The 23,551-nt window shown below is 38.0% G+C and overlaps 1 protein-coding gene across 1 annotated transcript in view; it reads right to left on the bottom strand.

The window, feature by feature from the left end:
• SCFD2 (sec1 family domain containing 2) overlaps positions 1-23,551 on the bottom strand; it is a 386,325-nt gene that overhangs the window by 325,472 nt on the left and 37,302 nt on the right. Inside the window, exon 3 of the mRNA XM_004419062.3 lies at positions 4,318-4,445. Within this exon, the coding sequence (XP_004419119.1) occupies positions 4,318-4,445 (128 nt within the window). The remainder of the gene's footprint in view (positions 1-4,317; positions 4,446-23,551) is intronic.

Raw genomic sequence — 23,551 nt, forward strand, 5'->3', positions numbered from 1 at the left:
TAAAAAAATTGAAGTCTGGCTAATAAGTGACAGAACTGTGATTCACCTCCAGATATAACTGACTTTGCATTCCATCACAACCAGGAGACCCCAAAGTCACAGAAAACAGAGAGAGACGTACAAGAAAGCAGCAATAGTCTAGTAGTAAATGCTGCAAAGTCAAGAAGAATGAGGACTGAGGAAAATGCCCTTCTATTTAGTGCTCTAGGAGACTTTTCGGTAAAAAGTGTCAGAAGCCAAACTGCACTAGATTACTAAGCAAGAAAATAATAAAGACACAGAGGCATCAAGCACAGAATACTCTTTCAAGAAATCTGGCTGCAAAAGGAAGGACAGTGTCATAGAGACATCTGTTTCACTTCAGCTGTAATGGGATCTTTCTGCCACCCATTAAACCCTGGGGAATATGTCCATTCTGCAGAGAGCTATAGGACGAACCAGTGAAGATCCCCCGATCACAGCGGTGTCCAGAGAAACAGTTCTCTATAAAATGTAGAAATTGAGATGAGCATCGTCTCTTCATTTCTTCTGTAAGTGGACATTTTAGATCCAAAAAATGAGTTTCTTGGAGTCTATTTACTTTCTTCTTTCAGAATACATTTCTCATTATGAAAGCCAGTGGGAAAAATACAATCCAGTTTACAGTGTTTTAAAAATCACTTTTCTGGAACACATCTATTTAGTTAACTGACAATTTAATAAGAAGCTCTAGGAAAGATGGCATATGTTTATATGTGAAATGATAAAATGAATTTTTTCTTTGTTTTAGCAATTAAATTTTTTCCTTTAAGAGAATGATATATATTTTCCTTGAAGCTATGTTTTAATGTGAACTTACCTTGTACTGAGAAGTTTTATATTTAAGATCTGAGGTTTCAATGATGGGATCCCTCTCAGTGAATTCAAATATAAGAGAATCCTCAGTCTAGAATTAACATTTCAGTTTAATGCCTCAAAAGTACTAGAAGCCTCTATCACAGTCAGAAAAATTTATACTTCAGTAGAATTTACAGCAGGGGTTGGGAGAACAGATCATAGTTTAAAGTATATTTCATAGTTTTAAACGCTGCTGGAAAAAACATTCCAGCCATCTAAGATACCAACGCACGATTTTTTTTTTTACGATAAGCTATATGATAAGGAGTTTTCAAATACCAATGTTTTATTATGTTTAAGTTCCAGCTCTTTTCTTCACTGTTCATGGTTATGTCTCTGTTGGTATATGGAAATGAGACACATCAGAAATTCTGACTAGTGATATGAAGCAGAAGTGGGTAGCCGCAGTGTTATCTTTTACTAAATTATAGTTGGCACATGGATAGAGTGTGATTTGGGTTAACCTTTTTGGTCTTTCTTACAACAAAAGTTTGCGAACAATTGTCTGTTTCTTTCCTTCTTTTTTTTTTCTCTCCCCACCCTCGCCCATGTCTGGAGTTTTGGGATAAAGCCAACCATTTTATCTAAGTTTTTTTTTTGGTCGATGGAAAACTCAAACATTTAAATTTGAATTCCTTATGAAGTTACCCGTCTTTTTTTTAAATTTATTTCTGGCTCTGATTATTTTTAAAAGATACAGCCCCTTAGAAAAGTAAAGTATGTTGATCTTTCAAGAGTCATGCATTGAGCAATAAAAATTGATTTATGCTCTGTGATAGCATCATAAAGTTATATCACTGAAACACAATATAAATTAACCTTATCACCAAGACGCTTGGTGCATTCCTACTTTTCTTGACTCACAATACGAAGTAGTTCTTGTTTCAACACACTCAAGGATGAGAAACTCTATAAAGTAAACAGACATGTTCTTAATGTGTATCTAGAATTGGGAACGAAGGAAGGGAGGAAGGGAGGGTGGGAGGAAGGAATGACGGACAGACGGACGGAAAGAAGAAAGGAAGGAAGGAAGGAAGGAAGGAAGGAAGGAAGGAAGGAAGGAAGGAAGGAAGGAAGGAAAAAAGGAACTAGAATTAACAGTCAAATGCCAGGATGCTCTCAAACTAGCAACTTTATTTCTACTCCAAAACAACACACAGGACTTCTGGTATTGGTTTTATGGAATTAGGATGATTTTATAAATAAAGAGCATATCCTCTCACATCAGAATGCCTGGATTTGAATTCCAGTCCCTCCTCTTATCAGATGTATGGCCTTGGGCAACTTAATTTTTCTCTATTCCAGTTTCCTTATCTGAAAAATGAGATACTAATGGTACCTATCTCATAGAATTACTGTGAGAATTAAATAAGGTAACACATGTAAAGAGTTAGAAGAAAAACTGGCATATTATAAGTACTCAGTAAATGTTAATTACATTCACTTTTCTTATCATCATTATGTTCCTTAAACCCGCATATACAATCACCTAACACACTGAAAGTCATTGGTTTTTTTTTCATATTATGACCCAGTAACTTTTTTCCTTCTAGGTTCATCCACATTTTTTTACTTCCAAAATTTTGTTCTTCTATTTCAACTTGATAGTTTGATTTTTATACTCATAAGTAGTCAAGAACTTGGGCTAGGAATATCAGCAAGGAAAAATTTTCCCACCCAGTATAATGTTCTAATATTTATTGGATACCTAAGAACAGATTATAAGAGAAAAATCTTACTTTTAAAATAGAGAAGTAAACTTTTGTAAGTTTCCAGAAATAAATTCTACCTATTAACCAGATTCAATATCAATATTTAAATATTTCCACATTAAAAATAGAAATACCATATGATCCAACTATCCCACTACTAGGTATTTATCCAAAGAACATGAAATCAACAATTCAAAGAGATTTATGCATCCCTATGTTCATCACAGCATTATTCACAATAGCCAAGACGTGGAAGCAACCCAAGTGCCAATCAACAGATGAATGGATAAAGAATATGTAGTATATATATGTAATGGAATACTACTCAGCCATTAAAAAAGACAAAATTGTGCCATTTGCGACAACATGGATGGACCTTGAGGGTATTATGCTAAGCAAAATAAGCTAGACAGAGGAAGACAAACACTGTATGATTTCACTCATATGTGGAAGATAAACACATGGATAAGAAGAACAAATTAGTGGTTACCAGAGGGGAAGGGGGTAGGGGGAGGGCGACAGGGGTAAAGGGGCACACATGTATGGTGATGGATAAAAACTAGACTATTGGTGGTGAACACAATGCAGTCTATATAGAAACTGATATATAATAATATAACTTGAAATTTACACAGTTATAAGCCAATATGACCTCAATAAAATAATTAAAAACAAAACAAAAAATATTTCCATATTAATAAAATTAATTAAAAAAACAAAAAAGTAAAATGCCAGATCCGTTTTGTCTTTTTCTTTCTTTTTTTTTTTTTTTGTGAGGAAGATCAGCCCTGAGCTAACATCCACGTGAATCCTCTTTTTGCTGAGGAAGACCGGCCCTGAGCTAACATCTATTGCCAATCATCCTCCTTTTTTTCCCTTTTTCTCCCCAAGGCCCCAGGAGATAGTTGTATGTCATAGCTGCACATCCTTCTAGTTGCTGTATCTGGGACACCGCCTCAGCACGGCCGGACAAGCGGTGCGTTGGTGCATGCCTGGGATCTGAACCTGGGCCGCCAGTAGCAGAGCACGCACACTTAACCAATAAGCCACGGGGCCGGCCCCACCAGATTCCTTTCCTAAAAGCAAAACATTAGCTCTCTGACTTTTTAATCAAAAGAAAAAAAGCCATTTAAAACTTAAATTCCATTGCAGCCAGATTCTTCTAATACTAAAGACAAAGCTAAATGTGAAAAAAATGAGAAATGAGAAAAATGAGATATGTAATACGCTGGTGAAGAAGAGACAATGCTTATGTGACTGGACAACTAGCAGACCACACTAAGGGTGAGGGGCCAGGCCAGAATATACCCAACTGCTCAATTGTTTTATCAGTATAGTAGTTCATTCATTAATCCAAAACCAATAAGAGATCTTTTATCCACAGTAAGTGGGGGGAGGGGAAAGGAGAAGGGCAGGGGTGGAACAGAATGAAGGGGAGGTGGTCCAGACCAATTTTCACAGTCTAGATCATATAAAGAAACTGAAATAATTACTCTTTGCAAGCCAGGACTCTCCTAGAGTTCCCAAAGTTGAGTCTAAGAAAAGAGGTCATTGCTGAGGGCAGTGTGTACATATTCCTTCCCTACTTTTTCAACAGTTCACAAATGTCTTCAATATTTTTACCTGGATGTCATGCTCGCTAGGTTGGCCCACAGTTCAGAGCAGGCTCAGATAAACCGCCTCAGAGCCTGCAGTCACTCTCTGTCCTGGGTGAAGTGGATACACTTACCCACACTCATCTTGATTGGCAGGTTTTCTCTGCTTGCTGCTTCCACTAGATGTCTCCGGACTTCCATCACTGCTTCTTTGTGCTTGGTGTTCAGTAAAGCTTCCCACAGGGCTTTGGCTGCCGTGTCACTGCAATAAAACCACCAAAAGAGCTTTAAAATGAATTTCTACTTGATAATGGAAAGAGTTGAAAGCAAAATAATTTCTTAAATATCTTTTATTTTGAGCACTAATGTAGTCTTTGGACTCTAAGTATTTAGATTAAATAAAGAATATCTAATCCATTTCCATCAGCACAAAATATTGAGAAATTAAGGAGACAATGAAATCAAGCCCCAACCCCACCAAAAAAAGGAAAGAAAAGCTATATTGTGCTATGAGAAGTGTGGGAAAACGGTATGATAAATTTTTTTTGAGATTTTGGATTTACAAGTATTTCAGAGTATAATTCAACATTGCTAGAGAAACATATAAATGGTATTAAAGCCAAAATTAAATACATATCTAAAAATGATTTATTAGTGAGTATAAGCGTATCAATTTGAGAAAACATACTTGTATGGGAAACACAAAGCAATTAGCAAGGAGAATCCTGTTCGAAAATTACTCAATGGAAATCCTAATGAGTAGGTCTCCTATTGAATGAAAATCAAGAATTAGGCTAAGTAACCATGGCCTTAAGTAGCCCACTTTGGGCCTTAGGTTGTAAGGATGGCACTTAATGAAGGCTTTACAATTAACTATTGATAACGGCATGAAGCACTGCATTATGCAGGGTCTCATCTGGGCTCACTTCTCCAACAGCCCTCTGTCTCTCCCAACGTGCCATGTCCAAATTATAAATAACTACAGTGTTCTTTCCGGAAGATCTCTGCATGTAGCCAAGTATACACATTTGTGGTAACATTTTAAAAACTGAGTATAAAGACACAAAGATGACTTCTGTCCCTTTCTAAGGACATTTTACCTCCACTTAAAGCCCCCCTAACATATCCTATTATCCAGTCAGCAATAGTTTGAAAATGAATGCATTTTTTTTTTTTTTTTTTTTTTTTTTTAAAGATTTTATTTATTCAGTTTTTTCCCCCCAAAGCCCCAGTAGATAGTTGTATGTCATAGGTTCACATCCTTCTAGTTGCTGTACGTGGGACTCGGCCTCACGTTGGACGGAGAAGTGGTGCCTCGGGGCGCTCCCGGGATCCGAACCCCGGCCGCCAGCATCAGAGCGCGCGCACTTAACCGCTAAGCCACGGAGCCGGCCCTGAATGCATTTTTTAAAGTTTAGTTTTAAAAGTTATATCTAATAAGATATTAATTTAGCTTTAAAGTTATATACCTAATAAAGTATATCTTTCAAGTTTGAATTTGATTTAGAATAATGGAATGATGTATTTCAGCACCGAGTTTAATATCTGGCATATAATAATCTTTCATTAAATAGTAGTGTTTTTATCATCATCTATTTTTTCTGAGTGAACCAACATTACTGCTCAACATATTCCACTTGTTTTGATCTGATCAAAACTATCCTCATTATAACTCAGCATCTAATATTCTAAGTTTAATTTAAGTCCTATTCTTGGTGGTTGGGATATATATAAAAACAAGGCACAAGCTTTCAACGACTTATAGTCTGGAAGAAGAGGCAGACACATAAGCAAAGAAATTATCCAAAAAAGTGTGGTAAGAGGCAGATCAGTGTTTGCATAGACTTCTCTGGTAGCACAGAGCAGGGGCTCTAATGCTGACTGGGAGGACAAGGACTCAAGGATTTCTACTGGAAATGATGAGCAAGTACACAGATATGTAAGCTCCAAAAGCAGCCAAGGGAAGAAGTTATAACTCAATCTGGGAAGAAGGGTCAAGAAAATATTCAAGGAAGATATAAAATCTTCATCACAAAACAAGAGGAAGGACATTTCAGAATGTGCAAAGTCCTAGGTCCTAGGTACATGACACTAAGGAGTACCGTTGTGCTCCATGCTGAGGTGCAAGGGGACGGGCAGTAGGAGTAAGGACAAAAGAGAAGGTGAGTGACTCTACGAGGGCCCTGCATTTCTTGCCAAGGCTTGTCGACTTCAGTCTGTAGGTGATGGACCCCAAGGAGCATGTGATTGATTTCACATTCTGAGAAGAGCAGCACAGCTTAGCAGTTATGAACACAGCCTTTATCGCCATTCACAACTAGATCTATTTGCTCTGGAGCTTTGGGAAAGTTACTTAATTTCTCTAAAGCTCTGAAAGCAACAGAGAACCACGGAAGAATCCTGAGCAGGGAAGTTACACTCCCAGTTTCCCAAATGTATGGTCCACAGTAATTCCCTACTTTTATTCTCCAAAGTACCTCCCCAAACCACTCCCCAGGGAGTTCCAAAATCCCTCTCCCCAGGGATTTCTCACATACTCTCAGCTCTACACATAGAACTTCTAGACTAGAACTTCACTGCCCTCCTCTTTTCCAGAGAATAATACAGACTGTCACCAAGATCACAGTAGGTTAGGGAATGCTGCCCCATCAGATTAGTGTGGTGGTTAAAATGTGGGCTCTGGGGTCAGATAAACCTGGGTTCAAATTCTGACCATTCACTCTTCACCCACAGCAGCTACATGGCCTCTTTGATCTTCCTCAGGCACACCAAGCACAGAGAGCTCTTCTCCTTTGCCAGGAATGCTCTTCCTACAAATATCCCTCTCTCTCTTCAGGTGTCTGCTGAAATGTCACCTTATCATAGAGGTCCCCTTACTACTCTGTATAAAAGAGTGACAACAGCCCATCCAAGCACCTTATCCTAACACCCGCTTTCCCCCTTACCAGGCTTTACTATTTACACAATCCTTACTACCATCTGTCTTACATGTTTCCATGTTTACCTATTTGTTATCTATCCCCCTCATAGAAGGTAAGGTCCTTCTATGAAAGCAGGGATTTTGTTTAACTCATTGCTAATCCTGACTACCTAGAACAGTGCCAGGCCCATGGTAGGTACACTCAATAAATATGGAATAAATGAATGAACGATGCTTGCTAATTGTGTAACCTTATGCACGTAACTAATCCTCTCTTTTCCTCTGTTTTCTAGTCTGTGAGATGGAGGTAATAATAGTGACCACCTCACAGAGCTGTTGTAAGGGTTAAATAAGATAATGCATATACAGCACTTTTATGATTCACAATAAATATGAGTAGTTGTATGGTTGTTGTGGTGGTTGTTACTACTATTATTATTGCTATGAATGATATTGTCTTAAAATTCAATGTGTTCAAGGGTTTGTAATATACTAGATGAATTCACCTGCTTAACTACATTGAATATTTTCTTCATACAATCCTGATTTGTTCAGATATACTAAAGTCACTTGGTGCTTGTACTCTATGGCTATTTTTCTATTAAAACATTTTAGAAGAAATACGTAGTTTCCATGATCTCTAACATTAATGCAGAGTCAGGTCCTGTTTCCTTGAAAATTGTTCTGTTGATACAAACAATTCTGATTGTCTAGATATGTGTGACAGTTTCTAATGTCTACTTCCTGTCCAAAACAGTTTCCTAAACCCACCATACTAAGCCCCACATCACACAAGGTCATTTTAATTTTATGAAGTTAACATTCATGCACTAATTCTGAATAATTGGCACTGAAGAAGATCAAAATTACTGGCAGCTCTGCTGTACTGCACCACATCTTCACCAAGTCACTTTGTTACTACTGCGTGGTAGTTTACACATGTACTTCTCTGTCAGCAACTGAGTCGAGTGCAGGAGTTAATCTCTGCCTTTCTCTAACATGCTTATAAAGGTTGATCCAACAGTCATTTCACACTATTGAAGTTTCACATGCAATCAATTCCTGACATAGAATTTTATAAGTCAAGAAAAGTTAATCAAAATCTACACTATAATCATAGTAGTGTATTTTTGCAATTCTTTATCCTCTCCAACTGTACAAATTCTCTATTTTCCTGATGAGGGAATCAGCAATACACAGAGGCTTTCACAACTGGGCCAGTGTAACAGTGTAGTAGTAGGCAGTACCGTAGGCTGGGAGAAGCACGGATGCTGGAACAAAACAACCAAGCATTCTGGTTCTGCCTTGCTAACTCTATGTCCCTAGGAGAGTTATTGAACCTCTCTGTACATGTTTCCTCCTTTGTTCACTGGGGATGGTAATAGCACAGATTCAGTAGGTTATTATGAGAACTGAATGTGTTAATATATCTGAAGCACCTAGAACAATGCCTGGCACATAACAAGCGCTCGATGAACATAGCAGCAGCAGCAGCAGTAGTAGTAGTAATAAAAAAATCAAAGGCCAGAATTTTCTCATAGGATATAGAAGGAAGTCTGTTCTAGAAGTACATTAGCCTTTTCCATCTACTTGCATACACTGCCAGTAGCTTCATTTTCTAATATGAAAAGGTCAACAATACATAATGCAGAATTCACAGTGGTACACATTGGAACACTCTGAAAACTCCAACTCAAGCAACTCCCCCAAATATGACAAGTTGATGTAAAGAATTTTGATTTTAGGAATAAAATAAGAAACTCTTCTATACATTACTTAGAGACTTACAACTATAGGAAGTAAGGGTTTTCCTCATAAAGATTTTTAAGCAATGACTTCTGTGCTAGCTTCTTACCTGATTAATTTCATTATATTGCAATTCTATAGACTGCACACAACACGACATTTTAAAACTAAAATTGTTATTTTTATGAGGAGGTCATATTCCATAAATACTTCCAGACTGACTTACAAAGTGGATTTACAACTTTTGGGGTGGAAGTGAACATTAGAAATAATATTAAATTAATCATCTTCACATCTTCAGCAAGACGCTACCTAACTCAACACAGAGGAAAATCTATTTTTAGTTTTTGAAGGCACCTAAAGAAAATTTTATAATATGCCTGAGAAAAACACTACAGCTTCAAACAAATCAAACTGCTATTAGATCTTATTTATACCTAATCTAAACCCTTTGTGCTCTACTGTAAACTTACTTCATCTTGCTTAGTCTTTTCTCTTAAATTCAGGAACCAGCTGGATAACATCTTTTTAATAATCAGGCCCACCCAAAAACAGTTTATTTCTTTTTTTTCATGGCTAACTTAAGAAAGATTTTTGAAAGGTAAATAAAATATAACATTAAAAAATACTTTAGGGGCCAGCCTCGTGGTGTGGTGGTTAAGTTCACATGCTCCACTTCGGTGGCATGGGGTTCACAGGTTTGGATCCCAGGCACAGACCTACACCACTCATTAAGCCACACTGTAGCGGTGTTCCACATATAAAATAGAGGGAGACTGGCACAGATGTTAGCTCAGGGACAATCTTCATCAAGCAAAAAGAGGAAGATTCGCAACACATGTTAGCTTAGGGCCAATCTTCCTCACCAAAAAAAAAAAAACTTTAAAATACCACCACCACATTCTATTTTAGAAGCATTTCAGAACTTACAAAACAACTTCTTATATCTCATTTTATCCTCACCTTATGAGCTAAGCCATTATCACTGCCCCAATTCAAAAAGCCTCAGAGAAGTCAACTGACTTACTTAAGTACACTCTACCTGTAAACAACAGAAACAGGACTCATACCCAGGTAAATGGTTTCTGAGCCCAGTAATCTTTCTACTATACAATGCCATGCTTGTATTATGCAAATCATCAAAGAGAACCAATTATTTAAATGTCGATTATTTTAAACTTTTCACGTTGGTTTTCTTTTCTTATCCTTAACACATCCTCTATTCTCTCTTTAAGCTAAGTTCACATATGGGCCCACATAGGATAGAATGGAATAAAGTAAAGAGTGAAGTAGATCCACACTAGCTCATGAAGCAGGTGAAGTTCACTCTCAGGATTTTTCACACTTTTTGTTTTAAACAATATCATACTATTTTGTAGTCACCTTTGTAGGTCACCATTAGCCATTGACAGACACTGCTACACAATGCCAATCACTTCCCACTTGTATTCAACTTTCTTCTTTAAACGTTTCCCTCTAAGAAGACTTTGCTGAATTTTAAATCATTCTACATATACATCATTTATATAACTGAAAAGGTAAAAGACTTAAGTCTGAATTGCCCTGAGGTATAATTCCCAATTTAGCTCTTATTTGACGTTCATTATATACTTGGGAAAGAGAGAAAGAGAAATAGCCTCTAGCTATTCCACCACTTATAAAACTGAGACAAAATGAAGCCCCTTGCCTAACATCTCATTGTTAATAATAAAGGAGGCAAGGTTTAGAGCTCAGGGCCACCACTCAAAGTGCCGTGGGCTGCTTCTTTAACCTTGGCTAATTCAGTCAATCTTTCTGAGGCTTTACATCCCCTTATAAGTATTATTAATGTTATTATTTTAATTTATTAAGAACTCACAATGTCATAGACAACACGACTATATTACCTCACTGAATAACAACCCTCCAGCTTAAGTATCATTGCCCCATTTCATAAGTGAGAAAGCTGATTCTTAAAGAGAAAATAATTTGCCCAAATCACATGGCCAATAAATGAGAATTTAAACCCAGGTCTCTGTGAATTCCAAAATCCATCTACTAACCACAATTCTACGCTACTCTGTAAAATAAAAGGCTCAAACCAGAATGCTAACTTCTGAGATTCCTTGGATCCCTAACAAGCTATATTTTATATGTTTTCCATTATGCCCTGGTGTTCCAAGTTCACATGTATGAATTTGATTAATTTTCCAACACTCAGTAAAAGATGGGTGATTATCTCATGCTGTTATTTCTTTTATTAAAGCCATTTTTGGGCCGGCCCCATGGCGTAGCGGTTAAGTGCATGCACTCCACTACTGGCGGCCTGGGTTCGGATCCCGGGTGTGCACCGACATGCCGCTTCTCCGGCCATGCTGAGGCCGAGTCCCACATACAGCAGCTAGAAGGATGTGCAACTATGACATACAACTATCTACTGGGGCTTTGGGGAAAAAAAATAAAAATAAAAAAAATAAAATAAAAATAAATAAATAAAATAAAATAAATAAATAAAAGTAAAGCCATTTTCTTACAAGTCTAGTGATAGTAATAAGAAGAGTTAACAAAAGAATATTCCCAACAGCTTGTAGAATATATTAAACAATGTTCTACCCTTTTCTCCATTTTTAAAGTCAAGTTTTCCAATGACATAAACTTTATTTCATTGTAGCTACTAGAACACAATTTTATTTATTTCAATAGATCCTTTGAAATACACAATATAAAACTACTAGAATATTTGTCCTATGAAAAGAGCCATTCTATCACTATGAAACGTAATTAGTTTCAATACTGTCAGTAACTATATAAAATGTCAAATATATACAAAATGTATGTCCTTTTTTGATAAACTGATTATTTTGTACCCTTAAAAATCAAACTATTATGGCAAACTGTCATGTTTAAAGAAAACAAGAGGCCAACAATACACATAATAATAACCTGCTAGGATATACATATAATAATAATCTGCTAGAATCTTTTTTAAGTCTCAGGAGACTTTTGTACATGAAGATATGGTCCTTTCAGTTAATTCCTGGCTCTTTATTCACCAGATTACTCAACTGTGAATGAAGTCTTAGAAGCTGCCTTGTTTTGGCATGTATGAAATGTCAAATGCAGTCTGCTAGAAACTAACAGGAAATATTCATCACCAAATAAAATATAAAGAAGACAGCATTAATTTTTAAAAGGTGGCTGAATGATGAATCATGGTGCTACTTCAGTCAAGTGGAAGGCATGCAATTAAGAGACTGAGGGTGAAATGGGAATGCTCACCGTTATCTTGTAACTAAACTCAGAGAAAAATGGTTTCTTCATGGCACGCACGGGAAGTTAAGCTTACTCACAGGATTTGCAATAACAGTCAAAGTCTTCCAACAGAAATACAATGACAACAAATAAAACCAAACAAACACTTTCAACTAATTTTAAAAAGAGAGCAATCTGAGTCATAGTTTTTCACAGCAGGGAATAATGGCTTCCATCAGTGGTGAGCTTAATGAGCTCTGAAGGTAGGTTTGTTAATTAAATTATTCGCAGAGGTTTCAATAGTCATCTTTCCTCTTGACGACTTTTTAGAACAATTACCTCATCTTTAACAAAATTATCCATTAACCTGCAACTCAATAGAAGAGAAAGCAGCTAAACACAGAAGGATATTGAAGTAGACCCTTGGCACGGGAAAGCAGTCCTTCCTTCCTTCTTTCTTTCAGAATATAGGCACTTCCTGTGGGCTGGGCACTCAGTGAGGTGCTGCAGCCTCCAGTGCCCTGCCTTCATGGAGTTAGCAATCTGGCAGGGAAGTTAGAACTGAGCATGCTCCTGCAGAGATGACAGAGAATGGGAGCCTGGGCGAGTGTTAACACCTAACCTGGCCTGGGTGTGAGGCTGGAGGTCCGAGGGTAACTGAGGATATGACAGCGAAACCTACAAAATGAGTAGGAGTTAGCCAGTTGAAGAATAGAGTAAGAGTAATCTAAGGAGGAATAGCATCATGGGCAGGGGTCCTGAGAAGAGAGCTTGAGAGTTTTTCAAAGAAATGAAAAGTATGAATGGCACATAAAGATCTAGTTTGACACTGTCCTCAGCTTACGTCAATCATCCAAGGCCTGGTAACCCACATTAGGGATTATAGATTTTTTCCCAAGGGCAACAGAGGGTCTTCAGCAACAGACTGACCTCTTTTAATAATTGCATTATTAAAAGATCACTCTGGCCTCACTGTAGAGAATGGATCCAAGGACTGGGTGAGAAGCTACTGCACAGTCCAAGCAAGAATTGATGATGCCTTGGACTAGAGTGACTTCCTAAAGCTATCAGATCATATCATTCCCTGCTCTAAACCCTTGCATGCTTCCTACTACCATTACACTAAAATCTAAGTTCCCTATTTTGGCCAACAGGCTTACATACTTTGGTGCATTCTTATATCTACAACTTCATCTCTTACCTTCTCAGCTTCATCCATGAGGCCTCAGCCACACTGGCCTGATTTCAGCCCTTTGAATGGGTCAAGTGTATTCCCAATTCAGGGCCTTTGTATTTGCTATTCCCTTTGCCTGGAACCTTCTTCCTCCAGATGTTCATTGATTAGGTCTCATTCATTCAAAAAATATTGAGCACCTATCAAATGCCATTTCTGTTCTAGATACAGTTCAAGGCTTCCTTCTTTACCACTCTAGCTATTCCAAATCCCACTCACCCTATTTTACTTTATTTATGACATTTGTCACTAACTCAAATTAGGTGTTATTAAACAGAATTTATGTCAGGGATTTGGGAAGGAAGTGGGCACAGCGCATTAAGGATGGAAGTATTTTGGCTTTATCAGAATGTCAGCATCCTGGGCCCATGGGTGGTACTGCACTCATGCCACCAACAGCCCACCGGCCACGAACTGTGCCAGGCATCAAGAAGCAATGCTGTACAAGGGTGAACAAGTCAGGCACAGACCTTCTCTCAGCAAGCTTCCTAAGTCTAGTTGGAGAGAAAAGACGCTAAACTAGTAATTTTAAGATAATGCACTATGAGCTGTTACAGGACATAAAATGTATCATCTATGCAAGCAAAGATAAAAGCAGAGGTGCGGAGAAGAAAAGAGCAACATGTAGGATGGCCAAAAGGTAGGATAGCAGGACACGAGGACCTGAAAGAAGTTTAGTGTAACTGCAACCAAGAGTATGAGCACACTGGAGGGAAGAGAAGGAGGGAGCAGGAAAAGATAGAGAAAATGAAGGCTGAAAAAATAAGCAGGAGCATATCTAGGAAGACTTTCTAAAATAAGTTAAAAGTCTTAGTCTTTACCCAAATGGCGATGGAGAACCACTAAGAGATTTTACCAGGGGAGGTTTAGAATCAGATTTACTACTACTTGCACAGCTGAACAAATGTATGTATGAATAGCCAGTCTTACAAAAATAACCCTCCAAAGTGGACTTTAAAACTATAATGCTTTCCAAGTGTGCAGATACAATTTAACTTTTAAATATTACCCAACTATGTGAATATAATCCATTCATTTCTTCCTATTGAAGATTCTCATGTTGGGTTTTGTTCCTTTATTCAACAACTATGAGTGCCTACTATGCACCAGGCCCTGTTCTTGAGGCTGGGGATACTGCAGTGAACAAAACAGACAGAAAACCACTGCCCTATGTAATTCATGTTCTGCAGTTTATTTTCTGAATATAGCACATGGAAATCATAAAGTAGGAGGAATTAGAATCAAAAGTTCATGAGAAATTATCTAGTGTACTTCTCTTTCACAGAGAAGAAAACTGCGACTACGAGAAATTAAGTACCTGTTCAAGGTCATAAAGTTGTGGTGGAAAAGCCACTGTGCCACAAAATGACTAGAAAACAAAAACTGCACAGAAGCTGCTCAAGGACACAGAAAAAAAACCACACGTCGACAGAAACAGTCTCCCGTGGATCAACAAGTGAAAGGAGGAGATTGTTTTATTTTATTTTATTTATTTATTTTTTTTAAAGATTTTATTTATTTATTTTTTCCCCCCAAAGCCCCAGTTGATAGTTGTACGCCATAGCTGCACATCCTTCTAGTTGCTGTATGTGGGACTCGGCCTCAGGATAGACAGAGAAGTGGTGCCTTGGTGCGCGCCCGGGATCCGAACCCAGGCCACCAGCATCGGAGCTCGCTCACTTAACCACCAAGCCACGGGGCCGGCCCAGGAGATTGTTTTAATGAGTTTTTGTATCTACTGTCACATTTGTTAAAGAACGTTCCCATAATCAAATACATTGTTGAAAAAGATAAGATCACTTCAAAAATGTTAAACTCAAATATCACACTGGCGTACACTTCAGGCAAGAAGCAGAACACAAGGGAAAAAACACAAACCCTGATGCAGCTCGCACCTTGAGCAAGTCACTTGTATCTACCCCTCAAGTCTCATTGATACTATATATCTCTTAAACTACGGAAAAGTGATTTTCACTAATTCGCTCAACAAGAATAAAGCACCATACAAATTAAATTTGTATTGTTCTAACTGAGGAACATTTTAAAAGCATGTAAAAATGTATTGTCTGTTATAAACTTTTAATTAGTATAACAATCTTATTGTGAATTATATACTTTTGGTTTGGTATTCAAAAACAAAAAATGTCCTAAAAAATACATGCTGTTTTTGTATCAATCTATATAGCTAATAGAAAATCTATCTGTGTGATTGGTTCCAGATTATAAATGTACCAGAATGTCTTTAAGAGTGCAGAAATAACAACCATGTGTTAAAAAAACTAAATAAAACTCAGGATAAAACGCTGTTTAATTTCAGGATAAACAATTGCACGCAAGCTTTATAATGTTCAGAATAATAAAAGAACAAACTCCATCTGATACGTAATCAAAGTTTCATCTCTTTCCAAGGAATACTCTAGTTCATCATGTCTTCCTTCAGTATGATGCCTTCATTCAGCACTGCAATAGGCTGGTGAAACCTCTTGAAAAATGGACCAGAACATAACATATAAACTATTTAACCATCATATAAAATAATTGCGGGTAACTGAATTTCATCTCAGTACAGATAAACATTTTTTATTCCTACTCTCCACCAGCTCCTTAATGATAATACTATAATCAACACAAACTTATTCATAATTTCTTCCTAGCAAACAATAAAACATAGGAGAGACTGTTTTTCATCTGGATTCCTAATGCATAAACAGATTAACTAAATACGAGGATTTTAAATCACTAACACAATCAGATTACTTAAAAACCAAACACATCCCCTCTATGCACAGTTTTCTGACTCTGAACGATATGCTTTGAGTTCCTGTAGATTACTTCCATGACCCATTCCAAAGGCCAACACTTGCTCTACTGGGGAACTCTACTCTCAGCTGGATTACATCTGTGTGTTTTGGCTTGAATTCAAGACTTTGAAAGTTAAGGATTAGTTCATGTGTCAAGAAACTCTAAGACAAAGAGCTAATGACAGTTTTATAGAGGCTCTTAGAAGCAAACTCATCTGTTCACTTTACCCCTTCTGTCACTCCACTCCACGAAGGAGGGTCATTTCAAAATCAGCATAGTCTATTATTCTATTATTATACAGTGATTCCAGACTCTATTACTCTATTCACCACAGGTGACACCATTGTATCTATATACGCATAAGTGTGAAGTTTTAAAGACACTAAATTGGGAAAACTTGATTTGTTAAAATTATTATAGTCTTGTTTTATTCTTCACTGGCTTTTGTTTGGGTTTTGGTTCAGGTGGAATGTGAATTTATGTTGCTCCTATTATTTACCATCTTAAATCCCATATATTTTGTTAAGGGGTTTTGTCCATATCCCTTGGCACCTTAAAAATACAGAATAGTGTTTAAGTGTTAATAGGGATACAACTCTGAGAAGAGAAGAATATACAACAGTTCTTTCTATAAGAGGGGTTTAGGGGTTGCAATCTGTTTAGAGGGTAGAAAAGAGAACTTATTTTGAAGTTGCATTCGCACAGCAAACACACTATTTTTACTTATAATAAGGATGAGGTAGAGTTTCTCACAAAACTGAATCATTCAATTTAAAGTGTTTTCTATATTGTAAGATAAAAAATCTTGTGTGTGTGTGTGTTGTGTGGCAACACTAGAGGACCTCACTTGACTAATAAAAAGTAGGGAGCTCTATGTTGTTGTTTAATTTCTCTGCTCCATGAAATCCAAAAATCTGGGAACCACTTCTCAAAGCTCCATACCTAAGGAACAAAGTAAAAAGGAATCTTCAGGTTTTCTTCTAGATGTTTGCAGCCAAAATTAAGCTGTTAATAAAGGAGATAGGAATTCAGAGTAAAAACCTAAAACAAAGGGATAACAAGTACACATGTTGGGAATGTCCCCCATAAGGAACAGGATAGTAAGGAAGGCCCCCAACAACTAGCACTCACATTCAATCTCCTGGCCTGGAAGCACACAGTGCCCTGTTAAACATCTTCAGTACCGTTTTAAGATGTCCCTAGGATTTGTTTTAATCAGGTATGGTAAGACATGCAGACATGGAAATGACTGCCACAGAGAATGCAGTTTTTATATTCACAGATCCCTAGAAACAAGAGGCATGGCACGCCAGATAGGGCAACATGGGGGTTGGTCAGGAGGCAGAGGGAGTGAGGGGAAAATGGGCATGAGTCTTTACTGTGGTTTTCATGGGAAAGCAGGCTAAGTAGGCTTAGGATTGGTTAGCTTGAATAACATCAGTGTTCTGAAGGCACTATGCAAGGCAACTGACTTATTTTTATTTCCTTTGATTCTTACAGCCATAAGGGACCAGCATTATTATAACCTCATTTTCAGATGAGAAGGCTGAGGTTCAGAGAGCATAAGCAATAGTAACACTTCAGTTCAAAATATATTTGTCAAGAGTCTTTTTGTTTAAATCAGTTTGCCCAGTTCCTTTCAGATTACTGAAGGTGTGTGACTGCTAATTCTTCCCCAAAATAAATCACGAAGGAATAAAATAAGGAAAACACCAAGATACCAAAAAGCCTATGACAAAATAGCAAACCATGCAAAGCTGAGTTTATGCCAAGTATGCTAGAATGATTCAGTATTTGAATACCTATCAATGGAATCTACCACATGAACAGACGAAAAGAGAAAAACTATATGATCGTAATAGATTCAGGAAAGACATTTCACAGGTTTCAACACCCATTCATGATTTTAAAAAAAATTCTTAATAAATTAGGAAAAAAATAAAACTTCATTAACCTGACAAAGATATCTACAAAAAGCCTACTGCAGGGGCCGGCCCAGAGGCGCAGTGGTTGAGTGTGCGCGCTCCACTTTGGCGGCCCGGTATTCTCAGATTCGGAACCCCGGGTGCGCACCGACGCACCACTTGCCAAGCCACGCTGTGGAGGCGTCCCATATAAAGTAGAGGAGTATGGGCACAGATGTTAGCACAGGGCTAATTTTCCTCAGCAAAAAGAGGAGGATTGGCAACAGATGTTAGCTCAGGGCTGATCTTCCCCACAAAAAAAAATAAAATACAATAAAATAAAAAAAGCCTACTGCAAACATCATTCTAAATGAGGAAACATTAGAAATATTCCCTTTGAAATCAGAAATAAGAGAAAGATGGCCACCATCACCACTCCTATTTAATACTATATGCAGCAAGACAAGAAAGAGAAGTTATCCTCTCAGCCCTAGAAGATATGCAGTCTTGCTACCGGTTTTGTAAAAAGCAAGATCCAAATTCCCAAAAACTCAAAACATGTCAACTTGTCACGAAATGTCACGAAATGAATATCCTAAAACACAGTTTCCTAAAGATGTGGTTTATAAGTTGACTTTCAGAGGTCCACAGATGATCACCTTTAATTTTCATTCATCTGTATTTATTTTAATGTAAATCAGAAAAAATAGCTAGTACATCAAACCCATGACTACACAACTACACGGATATTATTTCTTAAAATAAGGCTAAAAGCAGGTATTACTCATTTAGGTTTAAAAAACAACTAAACAAAACCTCCCTTCCTTCACAATTTAGTTCAAATAAACAAGAAAAAATCCTTTCTTCCTTCATAATTTAGTCCAAACACCATTAGGTGGTGCCTAGAAAGGGAGGTGTCCTGATGGAGCAGCAGAGTCCAAGTGGTGACTAGGCAGACAGCAGCCTAGCATGGAGCGCCAGAGCCTGAGAGAAGTGAGGCAGTATCTTCATGGGAGGGTTGCAAGACAGATGTACTGGTATCTAAGCAAGAAGAGGTGTCTGTGTGAAAGGCTCAAAGGGGCCTGGTGGGAATGTCAGAGCACAATCAGGGTGAGGAGGACTTCCTTGTACGATGGGGGGGGCAGCAGTCTGACCCAGGGAGGCAGTGCCCAAGTAGGATGAGAAAGGTGTCCATGTAGGAATGGACAGCAGCAACCTGGCTTAGGGTGTCAAAGGCTGAGTGGAGTGAGCAGGGCACCCACACCAGGAGCATGGTGCACAGTGGCATTAGTAGCCCAAAGCAAGTGTCCAAACTGAGTGTGGCATGGAGGGGTGTCATGCCGGGGTGGACCAACCCAGAGTAGCAGAGCTTAAATGGTATGAATGAGTCTCCATGCAGAGGATGGGGCCAGGGCCCTGTGGGTTTTGGAGACCAGGAGGGATGAAGACAGCATCCACATGGAGGAGGAGGAAGAGGCAGCAATGGTGACAGCAGATTGGTTAAATACAGGGAATTGAGTAAGTAAGTAAATATACTAAGGGATAATAGGAGCCAGGTTACTTGTATGGAAAGGGAAAAACCAAGAATGAATCCTTCTAATGCTGGCTTGGAATTGGAAGTATTAGTGTGAACTCATGGTTTTCAATATGAGGAGAGATCAGCATAAAAATAAAGATCAATGTAAATATGTGTGTATCTAATATATTAATTCCTTAGCTGTGTCCACTGACAGAGTCTGGGAATAGTGACAGCCCTAATGCAGCAAGAATACTGAGAGCCCAGATCTTGGTTTCTAAATACTATTCTCCACTAAAAGGAACTAGAGCTCCTTAGAGAAATGACTGATTCTAGGTCTAGGTAGGAAAAATACCAGGATGAAGCTGAAATATCTTGTACTAGAAAGTAAGGAAGTGCTCAAAGAATGATGGTGATATATCAGAAAGTCACCAAAGACAAGGGCTCTCACTGACCAAATAAGGGACAAATTTAACATCAAAATAAATAGTGAAAATAATGAATTATAACCCATTGAATAAAATATGAATCCATGAAGCCATGCTGATATATATGAATAAACAAATAAATACATAAATGTGAGGGAGACATAGCTATATCTTACCATAAAATACCAATTAATAAATGTAGAAATAATGATAGAATTAGAAAAATCACAATTTTCAGCCATCACAGAAACAGATCAGCCAAGAAATACTAATAGATGCTAAAGCAGTGGGTTAAAGTTTGATGAGAAAAGCCAGCCATGGTGGCCTAGTGGTTAAAGTTCAGCACTCTTGCTGCTTCAGCAGCCCAGGTTTGGTTCCTGGTCGCAAAACTACTCCACTTGTCTGTCAGTAGCCATGCTGTGGCAGTGGATCACATAGAAGAAGTAGAAGGACTTACAACTAGAATCTACAACTATGTACTGGGGCTTTGGCGAGGGGAAAAAATAGAGGAAGATTGACAACAGATATTAACTCAGGGTGAATCTTTCCCAGCAAAAAAAAAAAAGTTTAATGAGTAAAGGATATTTATATAATCTCAAAATCTCTCCTTTAATCAAATGATCAAAATTATCACCATAAGGGGAAAAATTTAAATTGTGTGCCACCTGATAGGATGCAATGAAAGGAACACAGCATCACTTGTGTGATACTCTTGCCAAAAATGCGTAATCTGAATCTAACCATGAGGAAACACAAGACACACCTAAACTGAGGGACATTGTACAAAATAACTGGCTTGTATTCTTCAAAAGTGTCAAGGTCATGAATGTCAAGAAAACACTAAGGAACCGCTACAGATTAAAGGAGACTAAAGGGACATAACAAATAAATGCAATGTGTGATTCTGGCCAATATCTTTTTGCTTTAATAAAGGATATTATTGAGATAAGTGACAAAACTTGTGGATTAGATGGTAGTAGTGTATCAGTGTCAATTTTGTAATTGTGATTATGTTGGAGAATATCCCTTTGAGAGAAATACACACTAAAGTATTTGGGAGTCATGGGAAAAGCCATATTATTCTCAAATGGTTCAAGGAGGAAAAAAAAATTCTTGTAGTATTCTTGCAACTTGTAATTATTTAAAAATTATACATTTGCAATTATTTAAAAATTTTTTTTTAAATGGTATCAAGGGTAGTGATGTCAGCATCATGGTGGAGTAAGCTCTTCCCTTAGACTTTCCCCCCTAAGATACAACAAAAAGGACATCCATATACCAACAGAGGACACTCACACAACACAAAAGATTCTGAGAGACCCATGCAGCCATACGTCTGAAGGTGGAGATGCTGGACCTCCTGGAGGAAGTGGAAGGAGGTGAGGGGATCGCCTCTCCATCCTCGACAGCAACCCAGGGTGCAGGACCACGCACAGCTCTGAGAGGAGAGGGGGAGGGGTGGCCCTCCGTGGGAACACCTTCACTCTCCAAGTTCCCTCACAGACTGTGGGAAAGCCCCACACGGAGGTGACTAAGCTACTGTGGGGGTATCTTCATCAAGCCAGCACCCCAGGAGAGCAGATAGTGAGGGCAGAGTGAGAACACCCCCAGGGTCACACAGGTGAAAGAAAGTGCCCCTCCCAAAGTGCCCTTCCTCTCACCCACCACTCCAGCTCAGCCAGTTGGCCAAAATGCCCGCACATAGTGCATATAATAGAAAAGCAGCAGCTGTGAGTGAGCTAGCCAGGAATCACAGTGGGCTTAGAATACACAGCTCTTGATTCCTACCCTGTGGCGGCAGGTGGAATCTGCGACCAGATATTATCACTATGCGGAGGCACAAATGCAAGCAATCAAACAATGTAAAAAAATATATTGATACCCCAGACCAGAAGGAAAAGAATAAGCACCCAGAAATCAATCCTGAAGGCACAGAAATTTATCATCTAAATAACAGAGAATTCAAAATAGCTATCATAAAAAAACTCAACGAGTTACAAGAAAATACAGAGAGTTCAGTGAAATCAGGAATTTCTTCACAAAAGAGATTGAAACTATAAATAAAAACCAATCAGAAATGTTGGAGATGAAACACACAATCAATGAGATAAAGAAAAATCTGGACTCCCTGAATAACAGAGATGATATTATGCAGTAGAGAATCAGCAGTCTGGAGGACATAAATATAGAAATGCTTCAGATGGAGGAGGAGAGAGAATTAAGACTAAAAAGAAATGAAGAAATTCTCCGAGAAATATCTGACTCAATTAGGCAATGTAACATAAGGATTATAGGTATTCCAGAGGGAGAAGAGGAGAATGGAGCAGAGAGCTTATACAAAGAAATAGTAGCTGAGAACTTCCCAAACCTGGGGAAGGAGCTGGAAATATAAGTGAAAGAAGCTAATAGAATGCCTAATTATATCAATGTAAAAAGACCTTCTCCAAGGCATACAGAAGCAAAGCTGGCAAAAGTCAATGACAAAGAAAAAATATTAAGGGCAGCAAGGCAGAAGAAAATAACTTACAAAGGAACCCCTATCAGGTTTTCAGCAGAAACCTTACAGGCTAGGACAGAGTGGAATGATATATTCAAAATTCCAAAAGACAAAAACTTTCAGCCAAGAATACTCTATCCAGAGAAAATATCCTTCAGATATGATGGAGAAATAAAAACTTTCCCAGATAAACAAAAGCTAGGAGAGTTCAGCACCATGAGACACCCCCCTACAAGAAATGCTCAAGAAGGCCCTCCCACCTGAAAAAAAGAAGAAAGGGGTTACAAGGCCTTGAGCAAGGAGATAAATAGGTAGACGAAACCGGAAAATTGCAGCTTTCTATCAGAACAGGTTGGCAAACACTTAATTATAACATTAAAGATAAAGGGAAGGAAAACATCAAAAATAAATATAATGTCGTCATTTTAACCACAAACTCATAACACAAGATGAAATAAGCCATGACAATAATAACTTAGAAGGGGAAGAGGAAAGAGATGGAACCAGCTTAGTCTAAGGAAATAAGAGGCCATCAGAAAACAGACCATCTCATCTACGAGATTTTTTTATACAAACTTCATGGTAACCACTAAACAAATAATCAGAACAGAGACACAAGTGATAAATAAAGAGATAATTAAGAAAACCATCATAGAGAACTACCAAACTGAATTCGTAGTCCAAAATACACAGGACAAGAAGTAAGGGCAATGCAGAGAAAACAGAAAATGAGCAATAAAAAGGCATCACTAAGCCTCATATATCAATAATCACTCTAAATGTAAATGGCTTGATTTCTTCAATTAAAAGACACAGATGGATGGATGGATGGATTAAAAAACAAGATCCAACAATATGCTGCCTCCAGGAAACACATCTCAGCTCTAAAGACAAACACAGGCACAGAGTGAAGGGATGGAACATGATACTCCAAGCTAATGGCAAACAAAAGAAAGAGGATGTTGCCACACTTATAGTAGACAAAGTAGACTTCAAGACAAAACAGGTAATGAGGGACAAAGAGGGGCAATATATAATGAAAAAAGGGACACTCCACCAAGAAGACATAACACTCATAAATATATATGCA

The sequence above is a fragment of the Ceratotherium simum genome, chromosome 8 (genome assembly GCF_057802395.1).
Source record: "Ceratotherium simum simum isolate JZ-2026a chromosome 8, ASM5780239v1, whole genome shotgun sequence".
Classification (NCBI taxonomy): Eukaryota; Metazoa; Chordata; class Mammalia; order Perissodactyla; family Rhinocerotidae; genus Ceratotherium; species Ceratotherium simum.